At 53.6% G+C, this 14,078-nt stretch overlaps 1 protein-coding gene across 1 annotated transcript; it reads left to right on the top strand.

The window, feature by feature from the left end:
• Window positions 1-8,805: 8,805 nt before the first annotated feature.
• VAMP2 (vesicle associated membrane protein 2) lies at window positions 8,806-13,235 on the top strand. The gene is made up of 6 exons (XM_047706563.1): window positions 8,806-8,837; window positions 9,446-9,545; window positions 10,041-10,161; window positions 10,636-10,794; window positions 10,898-10,949; window positions 11,527-13,235. Coding segments are annotated over exons 2-6 (351 nt in total). The 5' UTR covers window positions 8,806-8,837; window positions 9,446-9,543; the 3' UTR covers window positions 11,544-13,235.
• Window positions 13,236-14,078: the final 843 nt, after the last annotated feature.

The following is a 14,078-nucleotide window of genomic DNA, read 5'->3' on the forward strand; positions in this document are numbered from 1 at the left end:
TTTTAAAGATTTTATTTATTTATTTGACAGAGCGAGATCACAAGCAGACAAAGAGGCAGGCGGAGAGGGAGAGAATGAAGCAGGCTCCCCGCCGAGCAAAGAGCCCAATGCGGGACTCGATCCCAGGACCCCAAGACCATGACCCGAGCCAAAGGCAACAGCCCAACCCACTGAGCCACCCAGGCGCCCCATTTCTGACAGTTTAAATAGATGATTTGGAATGCCTGAATAGCTCTGTTAAGCATCTGGCTTTGGCTCAGGTCATGATCCTGGGGTCCTGGGATCCGGCCCTACGTCGGGCTCCCTGGGGAGCCCCGCTTCTCCCATTCCCTCTGCCACTCCCCCTGCTTATTCTCTCTCTCTCTGACAAAATCTTAAAAAAAAAAAAAACCCACAAAAATTAAATGACTTAAAAAAAAAAAAAAGACAAAAACCGGTGCCTGTGTGGCTCAGTGGGTTGAGCCTCTGCCTTCAACTCAGGTCATGATCCCAGGGTCCTGAGATCGAGCCCCGTGTCCGGCTCTCTGCTCCTCGGAGAGCCTGCTTCCTCCTCTCTGCCTGCCTCTCTGCCTACTTGTGATTTCTGTCTGTCAAATAAATAAATAAAATCTTAAAAAAAAAAACAGTGGGGAAAAGAGGAATTAGTCAATAAAGGTTATTAGAAAATTGAGTAGCCATCTGGGGAAAAATAGGGATCGATACCTTACACCACTGTTACCAATAGATCAAAGGTGACAGTGTAAAAAAATACAAGCATAAAAGAACTGAAAGAAAACTTGGCATTTTTAACCTTTTATCTTGACTAATTTCAGACCTACAGGAAAGTCACAAAATTGTTCAGATCTCCTGTATAACCTTCATCCAGCTCCTCCAAATGTGAGCATCTCACGTGGCCACGTCATGATTAGCGAAACCAGGAAATTAGTGTTCATGCCATGCTATGACCTCATCCACAGCTCTGATTGGAATAGCTTTCCTCCTAATTCCCCTTTTCTCCCTCAGCCTCTAAATCAGGATTTCACATCCCATTGATTTGTCACTCTTAGGCTTTTCAAGCTGAGACCGTCCCTCAGTTCCTTCTTTTTCTGACTTTCACCGTTTTTTTTTTTTTTTTTTAATTTTATTTATTTGACAGACAGAGATCACAAGTAGGCAGAGAGACAGGCGGAGAGAGTGGAAGGGAAGCAGGCTCCTGGCCAAGCAGAGAGCCCGACGCGGGGCCAGATCCCAGGACTCTGGGATCACGACCTGAGCCATGCCTTTCACCGTTTTGACACATTTGGAGAGTCCTGGTGAGTGGTTTTGCACAATGTGTCTCCATTCGAATTTTTTTTTTTTAATTTTATTTATTCGACGGAGATCACAAGTAGGCAGAGAGGCAGGCAGAGAGAAGGGGAAGCAGGCTCCCCGCTGAGCAGAGAGCCCGATGCGGGGCTTGATCCCAGGACCCTGAGACCATGACCTGAGCCGAAGGTAGAGGCCCAACCCACTGAGCCACCCAGGCACCCCTCTCCATTTGAATTTGTGCAGTGTTTTCTCATCATTAGATCGAGGGTGTGCATCTGTGGCAAGAATACCACAGCAGTAGATAGTTTGGAGTGAAGAGGACATTGCTGGGTGTGAAAACAAAACACAGAAGTCCGGAAAGAAAAGCCTGATGCATTTAAATATGTATTTAAAAAGTACAAAGTATGCATGGTAAAAAAATCATAAGCGAAAGCTAACATAAATGACAATCTAGGGAAAATAGAATTCATACTGCAGAGAAAGGGCTAATCCTGAAACACAAAAGTCTACAAATCTGTAAGAAATACACCAGTAGGGGCACCTGGGTGGCTCAGTGGGTTAAGCCGCTGCCTTCGGCTCGGGTCATGATCTCGGGGTCCTGGGATCAAGCCCCGCATTGGGCTCTCTGCTCCGCAGGGAGCCTGCTTCCTCCTCTCTCTCTGCCTGCCTCTCTACTTGTGATCTCTGCCTGTCAAATAAATAAATAAAATCTTTAAAAAAAAAAAAAGAAATACACCAGTAGTCCAATAATAAAGGACAGAAAAATCATATGGATCTTTCACAGGAGAGGAAATACAAAGATCTCTCAAATATATGAAAAGATGCCTAGACTTATTCACCATAGGAGAAATGCAAATCATGTTTAACTTAACTTGTAATGCCCAAATAATGTCATTAAAGAGTTGAAGAGGGCGTGGGTTTAGGGAAAACAGGCCTCACCTCTTTGTTGGTGGGAGTGAAAATGGATGGCACACAGAGCCCAATTTGGCAATAGCCACAAAAATCAAAAACTAATCGAAACCACAAATCCTCATACCCTTTTGACCTAGGATTTTTTTTTTAAGGCTTTATTTATTTATTTGACAGAGATCACAAGTAGGCAGAGAGGCAGGCAGAGGGAGAGAAGGGGAAGCAGTCTCCTCGCTGAGCAGAGCCCAATGCGGGGCTTGATCCCAGGACCGCGGGGCTTGATCCCAGGACCTCGGGGCTCAATCCTAGGACCCTGGGATCATGACCTGAGCTGAAGGCAGAGGCTTAAACCACTGAGCTAACCCAGGCACCCCGACCTAAGACTTTCACCACTAGAAGCTAGCTCTGCCTTTTTGCACGTAGGTGCAATGTGAACATGATTATTCTTCACAGCTTTGCTTGAGTTTGCAAATGATGTCTGTCACCAGGAGATTGGTGAAATTATACTACAGTGTAATACTCGGCAGCCAGGAAAGAAAGACTCTCGAAGAGGGGTCCTTTCCCTCCCTGGCTCAGTGGGAGGATCCTGGGACTCTCGATCTCAGGGTCATGAGTTGGAGACCCACATGGGGTGCAGAGTTTACTTAAATAAAAAACTTAAAAAAATAAAAATCCAATCTCCATGGGTTAAGTGACAAAAAGACCTTGTGGCTTCCATCCGTGTAAAAAGAGGAAACCATGTGCCGTGCCCACGTCTGGAAGGAGGCCCGAGGTAACTGGGAAGACTGGTGTTGAGGGAGATTTTCTCCAGGGGCTCTTGTGAACTTTGCAGACTCTTGAGACACACACACTATTTAAAAAGACAAAACTAGGGGCACCTGGGTGGCTCAGTGGGTTAAAGCCTCTGCCTTTGGCTCAGGTCATGATCCCAGGGTCCCTTCTCTCTCTGCCTGCCTCTCTGCCTACTTGTGATCTCTGTCAAATAAATAAATAAAATATTAAAAAAAAAAACAAAACTATAACATTTTTAAAGAATGGGAGCCCACAGCTGCTCATGTTCCCTGTTTGGAAACCAAGCTAAGTCAGAGTCCAGCAAAGCTTAGCAAGGAGAAATGGATTCCTGATGACATCACGGGAATGCCTGTTTCCTGCTATTTCCATCAGCCTGCGGCTCGAGAGCCCTCACATTCTCCTTGGTTGAAATCAGTTTGAGCTGTGTTGGCAAGTGTCTTGAATGTTACTTCCATGAAAGGCTGCGATGTCTTGGGTGGTTGTGCCTTTTCTTTTTTTCCCCCAGCTTTACTGAGGTCTAACTGACAAACACACTGCGTTTTGATGATCTTTCTTGGGTATTACTGTGGCTCCTGGTGTCAGCACAGGAGAATGAAAGAGGGCTCGTTTCACCAATGAGGAACATGAGGCCCAAAGAGAAGGCCACTAACTTGATGCAAACGGAGAACTGGGGCGAGAACCCAAGTCTGGCCGTCAGGCCAACTCCATTGACTCAATCAGTCATCACTGAGGGGCGCCTGGCAAGCTCAGTCCATAGAGCATCCAAAGCTTGATCTGGGGGCTGGGAGTTCGAGCCCCATGTTGGGTGTGAGATTACTTAAAAAAAAAAAAAAAAGGCCTACAGGCCTTCATTCAGCATCTTCTACCTGCCAGGCTCTGGACATGGTGTATGAGATGGAGGGGAAATTAGCATGTGGCCCCTTTCAGTCTGGAGCCTCCTATACCCCCCCAGCACACACAGGGGGACCTGTAAACCCCAGTGAGTCTCTAATGAGTAGAGGGTTGCAGAGTCAGGATTTGAGACCAGGAGACGTCCCAGGTCCAGAAGACTGTGATTTGCTTACGTCTTGTCTTACCCACACCTTGCTCTGGCACCTGGCTTTCCCACCACGCACGCCCACACAGCTCTGCTGGGACAGGAGCTGGCCAGCCCAAATGGGGCTGTCCTTGTGGGAACTGTGGGCACACAGGCCCTGCATGAACCCATTCACCCCAAACAGGTGCCTAGGCACTCCCCATTTGCAATCCCTTTGCCTACTATGCTGGGTCGGCTTTTACAATACCCCTCGCTGAAACCTTAGTTCCTTGTCATTTGTTACTCATTCGCTGGCCTTGTTTCTGGAACTGTGCTTGGCACTGGGGCAGGGAGAACAGATTAAAAAGGTACCACTTTATGTATACATGTATGTTTTATACAAAAAGCTCTTTTCTGGGGCACCTAGGTGGCTCAGTGGGTTAAAGCCTCTGCCTTTGGCTCAGGTCCTGATCCCAGGGTTCTGGGATCGAGCCCCGCATCGGGCTCTCTGCTTGGTAGGGAACGTGCTTCCCCTCCTCTCTCTCCCTCTCTGCCTAGTTGTGATCTCTGTCTGTCAAATAAATTTTTTTTAAAAAAGCTCTTTTCTTTTTTTGTCAGATAAAGAGCACAAGCAGGGGGATCAGGCAGAGGGAGAAGCAGGCTCCCCAGCAGCAGGCAGACCAATGCAGGACTCGATCCCAGGACCCTGGGATCAGTATCTGAGTCGAAGGCAGACACTTAACCGACTGAGCCACCCAGGCACCCTTATACAAACAACAACAAGAACACACAAACACACAAACAAAACTCTTTAAAGGGGTATTCTATATGTGAAAGAAACTTACAAAGATTCCATCAAGGCATTTCTCTGAGCTCAGTTTCCCCAAATGTAAGATCAAGACAGGAATGCCCCCACAGGACTGTCCTGAGTTGGTTGATCATGGGGACTATTTACAACAGCCTTCCTAAGAGTACCGTTAGAGGAGCAAAAGAATTGGAAACAACCTAAAAGCCTGTGCTGAAGCAGTAAACAGTAGTGCGCTTTCTGGCTAAATAAGGAAGACCGACCACGAGCATTTGCCTTCCCTCCCTTCCAGAACGGAAATAACAGGAGAGGAGTCAAAGACTGATAGGTACATTGACAAGGACCAAGAGACCAGAGAGACAGCCCGGGACAGGAGATTTCAGCAGCAGCTGAAGGCAGGTTGCAGGGCAAGCAAGGACATGGGGAGTCCAGACGTGACATCCGGAGATTCTGAAGGTTACCGGATCCCCGTCAAGGCCTGGCTGAACCTTGGTGGGGGGACAGTGGTGGCTGAGATCCCAGATTCAAATTGTTGAAACCCTTCGAGCTCCCTCCCTTCTCCCCTCTGAGTCGCACACACCATCCCCCACATCCCGATTTCCAGGAAGGCTTTGGACTTGGGGACAGCAGGAGCAGTAGACCCGAGGCTTGAGGCTACAAGCAGGAGCCCCCACCCTGCTCCAGATTCTCCCCCCTCCACACACGGAGAGGGTGGGGAGGGAGAATGGAGGATAGGCTTCTCTCAGAGAACAGCCCCAGAGAAAGCCTGCCACCTATCAACATTTCGGAATCCTGGTGAAAAGGCATCCACTGTCCTGCAGGGAAAACCAATGGTCAATAAATCCTCTCTCTCTCTCACACACACACACACACACACACACACACCCCACCCCCCCTTCCAATCAGCCTCTTGGCGGCTCCCTATTAAAGCCAGGGACCAGGGGCACCTGGGTGGCTCAGTGGGTTAAAGCCTCTGCCTCCCAGCTCACGGATCATGAGGGTCATGATCCCAGGGTCCTGGATCTCGGGATCGAGCCCCACATCGGGCTCTCTGCTCAGCGGGGAGCCTACTTCTTCCTCTCCCTCTGCCTGTCTCTCTACTTGTGATCTCTGTCTGTCAAATAAAAAAATAAAATCTTTAAAAATAAATAAAAATAAAGCCAGGGACCAGCAGACATTTGAGGGAGGCCTGCAAAATGAGAATGAGAATCCTCCTATATGTTAAAAAAGCAAAAAACAAAACAAAACCCCAAACTAAAAAAAATCCCAAACTGGAAGGGGTCGCCTGGGTGCTTAGCCGGTTAAGCATCCAACTCTTGGTTTTAGCTTAGGTCATGATCTCACGGTCATGAGATCAAGCCCTGGGTTGGAACCACTCCCTAAGATTCTGACTCTCTCTCCCCACGCCCGCTCATATTCTCTCTGTCTCAAAAACAGTAAAAATAAAAACGAAATGGAAAATACAGAGATAGTTATGGGTTGTGAGGGGGGGGCACAAGAAAAAAAAAAAACCCTATAATTGGAAAGCTAAAAAAAAGGAAGGGGCTTAATGCATATAGTCTGTGTGTGTTTGTGTTTTTATTTTTTTTAAAAGATTTTATTTATTTGACAGAGATCACAAGTAGGCAGAGAGGCAGGCAGAGAGAGGAGGAAGCAGGCTCTCTGCTGAGCAGAGAGCCCAAGGCCAATGCTGAAGGCAGAGGCTTAACCCACTGAGGCACCCAGGTGCCCCTGATTTATTATTTTGCAAGGAGAGTACAGTCACATTAGTGTGTAATTAAATGGAGCGCATCAGAAATCCATGTGAAGCCCCTAGCTCAAGGTAGGCTCCTGGGAGTTACCTTTCCCTCCAGGAGTCCAGGGCTGGACAGGCAGCCCCCATGCCTTCCAGAACTGGTGGGGAGAGAGGGAGTGCTCAGCCAGAGGTCACAGAGGTCACAGGCTTGATTGCTGATTGGGACAGAGGTGGGGCAAGCCCCTGGGTCCCTGTTCCTGGCAGCATTGCCAAGGGCACTCTCCTTCTACTCCTAATTAGAAGGCCTTGTCCTTACAAGCGTTGAGGGACACACAAAGTTTCTGAAATTAATTACCATGTGGTGAGGTTTTGACTCATGGAACAAGTTCATGAGTCAGCGTGGGAATGACCCACCCCCAGTCCCATCCTAACATCTAAGTCCGGTGTCATTAGAAGAGGAAGACAGGAGAGAACACATTCACTAAAGTTCTTCTCCTGGGCCGCCTGTCAGTCACCAGAGGTGCTTGTTAGAAATGAACTTGGGCCCCGCCCACATCTTTTCCGAGAGCCTTGGCAGTGGGACACAGAGATTTGGCCTCCGAACCCCAAAGCAGGCAAATGCGGAAGCCACTGTCTCAGTCTGCAAAGATAATGCTCTATTTTTCTTTACTTCAACTTCTATTTTGGGTCTTCATTCTACTGCTTGCAGAAAACATTCCCTTATCCATTTCCAGGTGAACTCCGTCATCCCATGCCATCCCCTTCTCCTGACTCCACCATTGATCTAAATTTGAGGAGTCCCTTAGCACTGTGACTTAAGGGGGTTGGCAGGGAGAGTCCTCCCTTGATATAAATCCTCCCAGGTCCCCCATCCATGGATCAGACATGGCCTCATTTCTACCCTCCTGCTGCTGCCTCAGGACCCAAGAGCCCTTTGCCAGCTTTCCAAGTCACACTCCATGGCCTTGACTCCCCAGGTGTATTCTGGGTTCTGTCCCTCCCATGTTCTCTGGATTTGGCCACTGGGGAAAATGAAGCCCACTCCGAAAACAAGGTCTAACATCTTGGCTGGCCCTCCACTAGCTTCTCTCCAGCTAGTGCGGGGTAGCAGGGGCCAGTGGGGATGGGACGTCTGCCTGTTTGTAACTCCTTCCCCATCATAGACCCAGACACTGCAGCTTTTGAACCTAAAAGCGTGGAATTTGGCATCTTTGTTCTCTGGCTAGAAAACAGAGTAGCCTCAGGGCCAAAAAACAAAAGCTAGCACTCCACAGTGCCATCTGGGCCCCCAGGCAAGCCACTCCTTTCTCCCTTTCCACAGAGGCTGAGCCAGTGCACAAGGACCTGAGAAGTGGCTCCTCCTTGGAGGGGGAGGGAGCTGAGACTCTATCTTAGATCTGCTGAGTCCCCACACCCAACACAAGCTCCGTGTTCACTCACCTCCCCCAGACAGCTGGGAAATGACACCTCTGGTGACAGAGCCAGTCCCCCAGGCTTCTGCCCAGAGGGGGTGGGGCGCTGCATAGGGCAGGCTCTCACACCAGAGGCCCTGGGAAGCCTGGGTGGGGGAGGGAAGAAGCTGGCTCTTCTTTGTCTCAGACACCAAGGCCACCGGTCTTCCTCTGCTCTCCTGGGGATGCACTGAGCACCCTTGGCCTGGGACCATGATGCGTTTCCTAAGACACGCCCTCCTTCCCTTTTGAGATTCGTCCTGGCCCACCCCACAAGATAGGCAGCTCATCTGGTCCCATCTTTCTGAAGGGCCAGGCCTGCTGGGGACCTGTGTGTGCAGCTGCTGCTTAGAGGATCTAAAGAGAGACCAGAGGGGATAAAGGGGGCAAGTATAATCACCTCCTACCATGTTCTAGATCAAGCCACTTAACATATAGGTAGCGCCTACAAATATAACATAGGTGGGGTCCAAGAGATAGGACAGGAACTGGCCAAGGTCACACCTAGGAGGCTAATCCACATGTACCGTAGTACCTTGCACCTGGGTACTGCCGGGGCAGCCCTTGCCTACCGTGGCCCCCTAAAGAAAAACAACAGAAAAAAACCAAAGCCCCTTATTGTCGCAGCCTGGGATCAGAGGCTGAGCCCTCCTTCTGTTGCCCGGCAGGGGACCCAGCTCTAGGGCAGAGCTGGGATTTGGCCGGTCTGTGGCCACCATGGGAAGCGGCCCCACGGGACAGCCTCGTGTCCTCGTCCCTCGGCCTTAACCTTGCCCTATCTCAGTCAAGCACCCAGTCTGAGCCCCAGTTGTGAGGAGCGAGAGGCAGCTTGCACACTTTGCGGTGATTTGCTTGGGGTGGGGGTGGGGGGAGGTAGAGCCTGCCTCTTCTCCTTTCACACCCCGCTTCTTAGCGGCCAGGGGCCCCAGGCCTCGGCTGAGCCGTGCACCCGTGGGGCGGGCTGAGGGCACCAGCTCCCGCCGCTCCGTCCACCTCAAAAGCAGGGTCCCAGCCACCCGCATTGCCCCGGCGACCTGCACTTGCCCCTTCCCACGCCCCCTCCACCCCTCCGCAGCCCATTGCAGACGCTGAAGCAGGTCGCCGGCCTTGGGGCCCATGCGGAGGCCGAGGCCTTGCGGGGGATGTGAGGTGCTGACTGGTTTACGGGTTTCGCGGGTGCGGGAGGACGTGGCCTGGGGCTCAGGGGCGCCGTCCGGGCCAAGGGGGCAGAGGTGCGCCTGTGAGGTTGCGGCCGGACGGGGCAGGTCGGCGGAGGGTGCGGGGAGCCTCACGCAGCTGCGGCAGGCGCTGGGCCCCCGCGGTCCGCCGCGCGGCCGGCCGCACCCCGCCCCCACCGCCCCGCTCCCGACGCACCGCCCGCCGCGCCCCGCCCCCGCCCGCAGTGCCCGGATGTGGGTGACGTGCGGCCGCCATCTTCCCGTCCCCGGCAGCCAGCGCCAGTTGGAGCCAGCGCGAGCCGCCGCCGCCGCCGCCGCCGTTGCCGCCGCAGCCGCCGCAGCTGCCGAGTCGCCCGCCAGCCGCCCCCGCCATGTGAGTCGGCTGCCCGCGCCTGCACCGGGCCTGCCTGCACCGGCCGCCGCCCTCGGGAGCCGGTCCAGGGAGCGGCGGGGGTTCGGTCGGCGCCCCGAGGCCAGGCCGGCGCCCGTGACTGCGCGCGGGCAGCTGGAGAGCGCCGCGTCCCCGGGCTGGCCGCGCGGGCGGTGGCCGCGGGAGGGAGCGGGCCCCGCGTCCGCCCGTCCCGGCCCCGCCGCCGCCTGTCATTTCGGATCGACCCCGGACCTTGTCTTTGAGGTCGCCCTTATTTGACGGGCGGGGAAACTGAGGCCGGTGGGGGAGGGAGCCTGACTCAAGGTCACGCAGCTAAGCGGCGGCGGGGCCGGTCGGAGTCCAGGGCTCCCATCGGGTGGCCTTCCTCCGGCGAAGGAGAAAGGGAGGGACGGATGGATGGACAGGAGGATGGGCGGAGCCCTGGCCGCGGGGCCGGTGGCTCCAGGCCTCGGGTCTTAATCCGTCCCTGCCCCTCAGGTCGGCTACCGCTGCCACCGCCCCCCCTGCCGCCCCGGCTGGGGAGGGGGGCCCCCCTGCGCCCCCTCCAAACCTCACCAGTAACAGGAGACTGCAGCAGACCCAGGCCCAGGTGGATGAGGTGAGTGCGGGGTGGGGGGGGGGATGTCCCAGGAAGTGGGAAAGACCCTGAGGGTTGGGAAACTGGTGGGAGGCCCACCGTGGGTTGGAGGTGATGAGTTTATGAGTTTGGGGACAAAGACATACCCTGCCCCTTCCCTGTTAAGCTTGCGTTCCAATCGGCCCTGGGGTGTTCGTCAGCCTTGATTGCCTGGGGCGGTTCAGTCTCGGCAGGTGTGGTCTGGTGATGGACAGGCTGCTCGAGGCTCAGTACACAGAGGGTGCTGCTCTGACATCCGAGATGTCTGGCTGTCAGCATGCCCCTGATGTGTGCTCCTTGCATGTCCTCAGGTGTGCTAGGCACGTTCTCTGTTTGTCCTTGGCATGTTAGCCTGGCAGCATTGGGGTGCATGTTCCCTCTGTGGGTGCATGGTTGAGGAGTGCCCTCATTGCCGCGGCCTTGGCACACCCCCTGCCTCGTGGGCCCCTCCTCCAGGTGGTGGACATCATGAGGGTGAACGTGGACAAGGTCCTGGAGCGGGACCAGAAGCTGTCAGAGCTGGACGACCGTGCAGATGCACTCCAGGCAGGGGCCTCCCAGTTTGAAACCAGTGCAGCCAAGCTCAAGCGCAAATACTGGTGGAAAAACCTCAAGGTAAGGGTGGGGGTGCCCAGGAGGGCTGGTGTGAGAGCTAACTGAGGGGCGACCAGGAGTGTCACGGTCTCTGTCACTGACCCCCTCCCCCTCTCGCCCCCAGATGATGATCATCTTGGGAGTGATTTGCGCCATCATCCTCATCATCATCATCGGTGAGTAGGGCAGAAGTGGCTAGGGCCCTTCCTCTGGAGAGGTTTCCCCTTCTAGGTTTTGAAGGTCATTAACCTAGTTTTTACTACTCAGCAAAAAGCATACAGAGCTGCCAGTGCGGCTCTGATTCATCTAGAGCCCCAAACCTTGCTGCTGTTTAGCTTGCACTTTGCCTGGTTCTAGGCAATTTCTGTTAAGGTTTTTGGAAACAGCAAAGCTGGTGGATCCCTACTGCTCCCTTGAGGATCCTTTTTGGGCCTAAACCTAGTCTGGGAACCCTGGAATTGGGGAGTGGGAGAGCAGGCAAGGGCCATGGCTAGGAAGCCAAACATCCTACTGTTTGAGAACTTTTGGGCCCAGAGAGCCTAGAGGATGAGGAGTCTGTGGCCCCAAGGCCATACCGTGGAGTTGTAGAGATCTTGGAACCTATCAGTCCAGCCCCTTGCTTTCCAGATGGAGAACCTAAGGCTGAGGGGGTTGGGGGGTGGGGAGGCTGGGAGCAGGGCCAGGCCTGACACACTGCTTTCTCTCTCTTTCTCCCCCCACCCCTCCTCCTTCCTTCTCTTTCCCTCTCTACAGTTTACTTCAGCTCTTAAACCCCTGAGGAGCCCGCCCTGCCCAGAGAAGGGCCTCTCCCCACCTCTCCCCCCTCATCCCCAGCCGCTCCTCCACCTCTCAGCCATATCTTCCAGCCCCCCTCCCCTGGATCCATGTGTGTGTGTCCCTGTGTGTGTGCCCCCCCCCTGTAAATAGCCAGCTGTTATTTATACATATATAATATTATATATATTTGGTCTGTTTGTAGTTTTATTACTAGAAGATTTTTCCGGTTGTCCTTAACTTCCCTCCCTGAGGTTCCCATCTCTTCTCTTTTCCTCTTTCCCCTTCCCTCTCTTCCTGACCAGCCCTGAACCCCTTCATTTGCATCTGCTATGCAATAGTTCCTCTTCCTCTCCTCCTTCCCCTGGATTTAGCTGATCCCTTCCTCTCCCCCTGGCCTTCCCTATATTTCCACTCCCTACAAAACAAAACAAACAAACAAAAAAAAAAACAAAAAGCAACTGTCCAGGACTCCCAGGGTGCATCTTCTTTGCGTCTTTGGGAGGCCCTGAGACTGGCCCCACTTGGTCCTAAGAATCCCAAGGTCTTCTGGGAGCTTCCGGCATGTTAATTAGCATTCATTTACATACTGACATTCCTTTTGGTTCCTCCTCTTTCGTTCCATTGTTCTTCATTCTTTCCACCCGTGTTTCTTCTTTTTTACTGAGGAGTTAGTCCCCAAGGTCCTTGTATCAGTCTTTCATTTGCATGACATTACTTGCAGGTGGTGGGAGCCTGGGATTGGAGAGCCAGGCTCTCCTGGCCCCCAGAATCACCCCCTCCTTGCCCCTCTAGTCTGGTTTGCCTCCCTACCCCCATTTTCCAGACCTTTTGTCCCCTCCTCCCCCTCCCCCCAGCTGGTGTGTAAGTGTCTTGGAGTTCAGTGTGTCATGATGGACCAATAGTTTGCCACTTGGAGTCTCTCCCCACATTCCTGCTCCCCAGTTTTCGTGTGGGGCACTCAACCGACATTCCCATGGGGTCTCCCTCCCTCCCATCCACCTGATCTGCCTCCTCCTCCTACCAGGAGTGTTTGGGGGTGGGCCACAATCTGACTCCTTTGGGAGAGCTGGCTGCCAGTGTGTGGGGGGTCATCACTGCCTCAGGGAGGAGTGGGGCAGGGCAGAGAATCCCCCCAATTCCTGCCTGAAATCTGGCCCTACCCTTGCTGGGGTTTGGATCGAAACTCCCCTCCCCAGTTTGGGGCGGGTGTTGCTCCCATCACTGCCCAGCTCCTCTGACTGCCCCCCTGAATTCAGGGTGGGGGTACTAGTCACTGCCAATGTGTGTATGGGACTTGCTGGAAGATGGGGATTCTCGCCCCTCTCCAGGGCAGTTGAGCTCCGGGAGTTGTCTCCTCCTTAGGTAAAGTGATAGAGGAAGGGTCTAATGTCTTTTTAAATGGCACAATTTTAGGGGTCTGAGGGTCCAGTCCCTTAACCTGCTGGAGGGGACCCCCCCAAACTCACTCTTCCCCCCACACTCAAGGTTTCTGTGTGGAGGGGGAGCAGGGAGATCGAAGCTGTGGTGTGAAAGGGTAGGGAGAGATGCTGGGGGTGGGGGTGCTGTGTTCTGGACCCCCCATATTATCCCAGTGTCCCCTGCCCCCCTTCCCTCCCCCCATGCCCCCAATTCTGTGACGCATCCAGATTGTGAAAATGTACAATAAATGTGTAATGAGTAACCAGCTGGTGTGTGTTCTAAGACCTTTTCTTAACCGGTGGGAAGGGTGAACCAGGAAAGTTGAGAAGATACATTTGGAATTGACAGCTTTGCTGGAGGGCCTGACCTTGGGCAGAGCTAAGTGTGATTCCCAAAGTGGCCACGGGTGGGCGCCAGGCGCTGATGCGAGGAACCGTTCTTGATGGTGAACCCTGCGGATTGGGCCGGGAGGCAAGCTCCTATCTATTGGAGCCCTCTACAGCCCTTGATTTAATTCGCAGATGCTCCGCAGTCGCTCCCGTGGTCTTTTAGTCCCAGGCTGAAGTAGATGGCCGACTTCCTCGAGACGTCTTTTCCCCGAGGTTCCTCTCACAGTGCCAGCATCCCGAAGGGGTTAATAAATAGGGCACATGGGCTCAGGGACAGCCGGCCGTAGGCTGGCCTGCTAGCCCTGCACCCTCTTGTGGGACTGGTGACTCTAGACCCCGCGCTGAGCTCCCGTGGCCCCCTAGCACCCCGACCCCAGGGGCTGCAGCAGCGGGTGGCGTTCTGGATGGGCTCTGGAACCCCGACTTCCCGGGCTGCGGTGTGAGGGCAGCCTACTTAGTGTTTCCCAACTGCCAGGAATGCTTCTACAAAAGGGGCCCAGGTGATTCTCGCAGTTAGGCACGCCGTCCTCATAATAACGCCCCCATTTACCGAGGGCTCGCTCCGCTGCTCGCGGGGCTCCTTCATCTACCGAGGGTTTGCGAACGCCCTCGGACCCGCCCTTTATCGTGTCCGGGGCCTGGGTTTAAATCTTGGCCCCATACGGACTGGAGTGTTAATCCAGACAGATTATGTAACCTCTGGAGCCCAGAGTCCTCTCT

This window comes from Lutra lutra, chromosome 16 (assembly GCF_902655055.1).
Source record: "Lutra lutra chromosome 16, mLutLut1.2, whole genome shotgun sequence".
NCBI classification, from domain to species: Eukaryota; Metazoa; Chordata; class Mammalia; order Carnivora; family Mustelidae; genus Lutra; species Lutra lutra.

Excerpts from the sequence above, each read along its gene's own strand:
- VAMP2 (XM_047706563.1), top strand. Across the intron at positions 10,162-10,635 it reads CCCAGGCCCAGGTGGATGAG|GTGGTGGACATCATGAGGGT; the intron begins GTGAGTGCGGGG and ends CCCCTCCTCCAG. Across the intron at positions 10,795-10,897 it reads ACTGGTGGAAAAACCTCAAG|ATGATGATCATCTTGGGAGT; the intron begins GTAAGGGTGGGG and ends TCTCGCCCCCAG.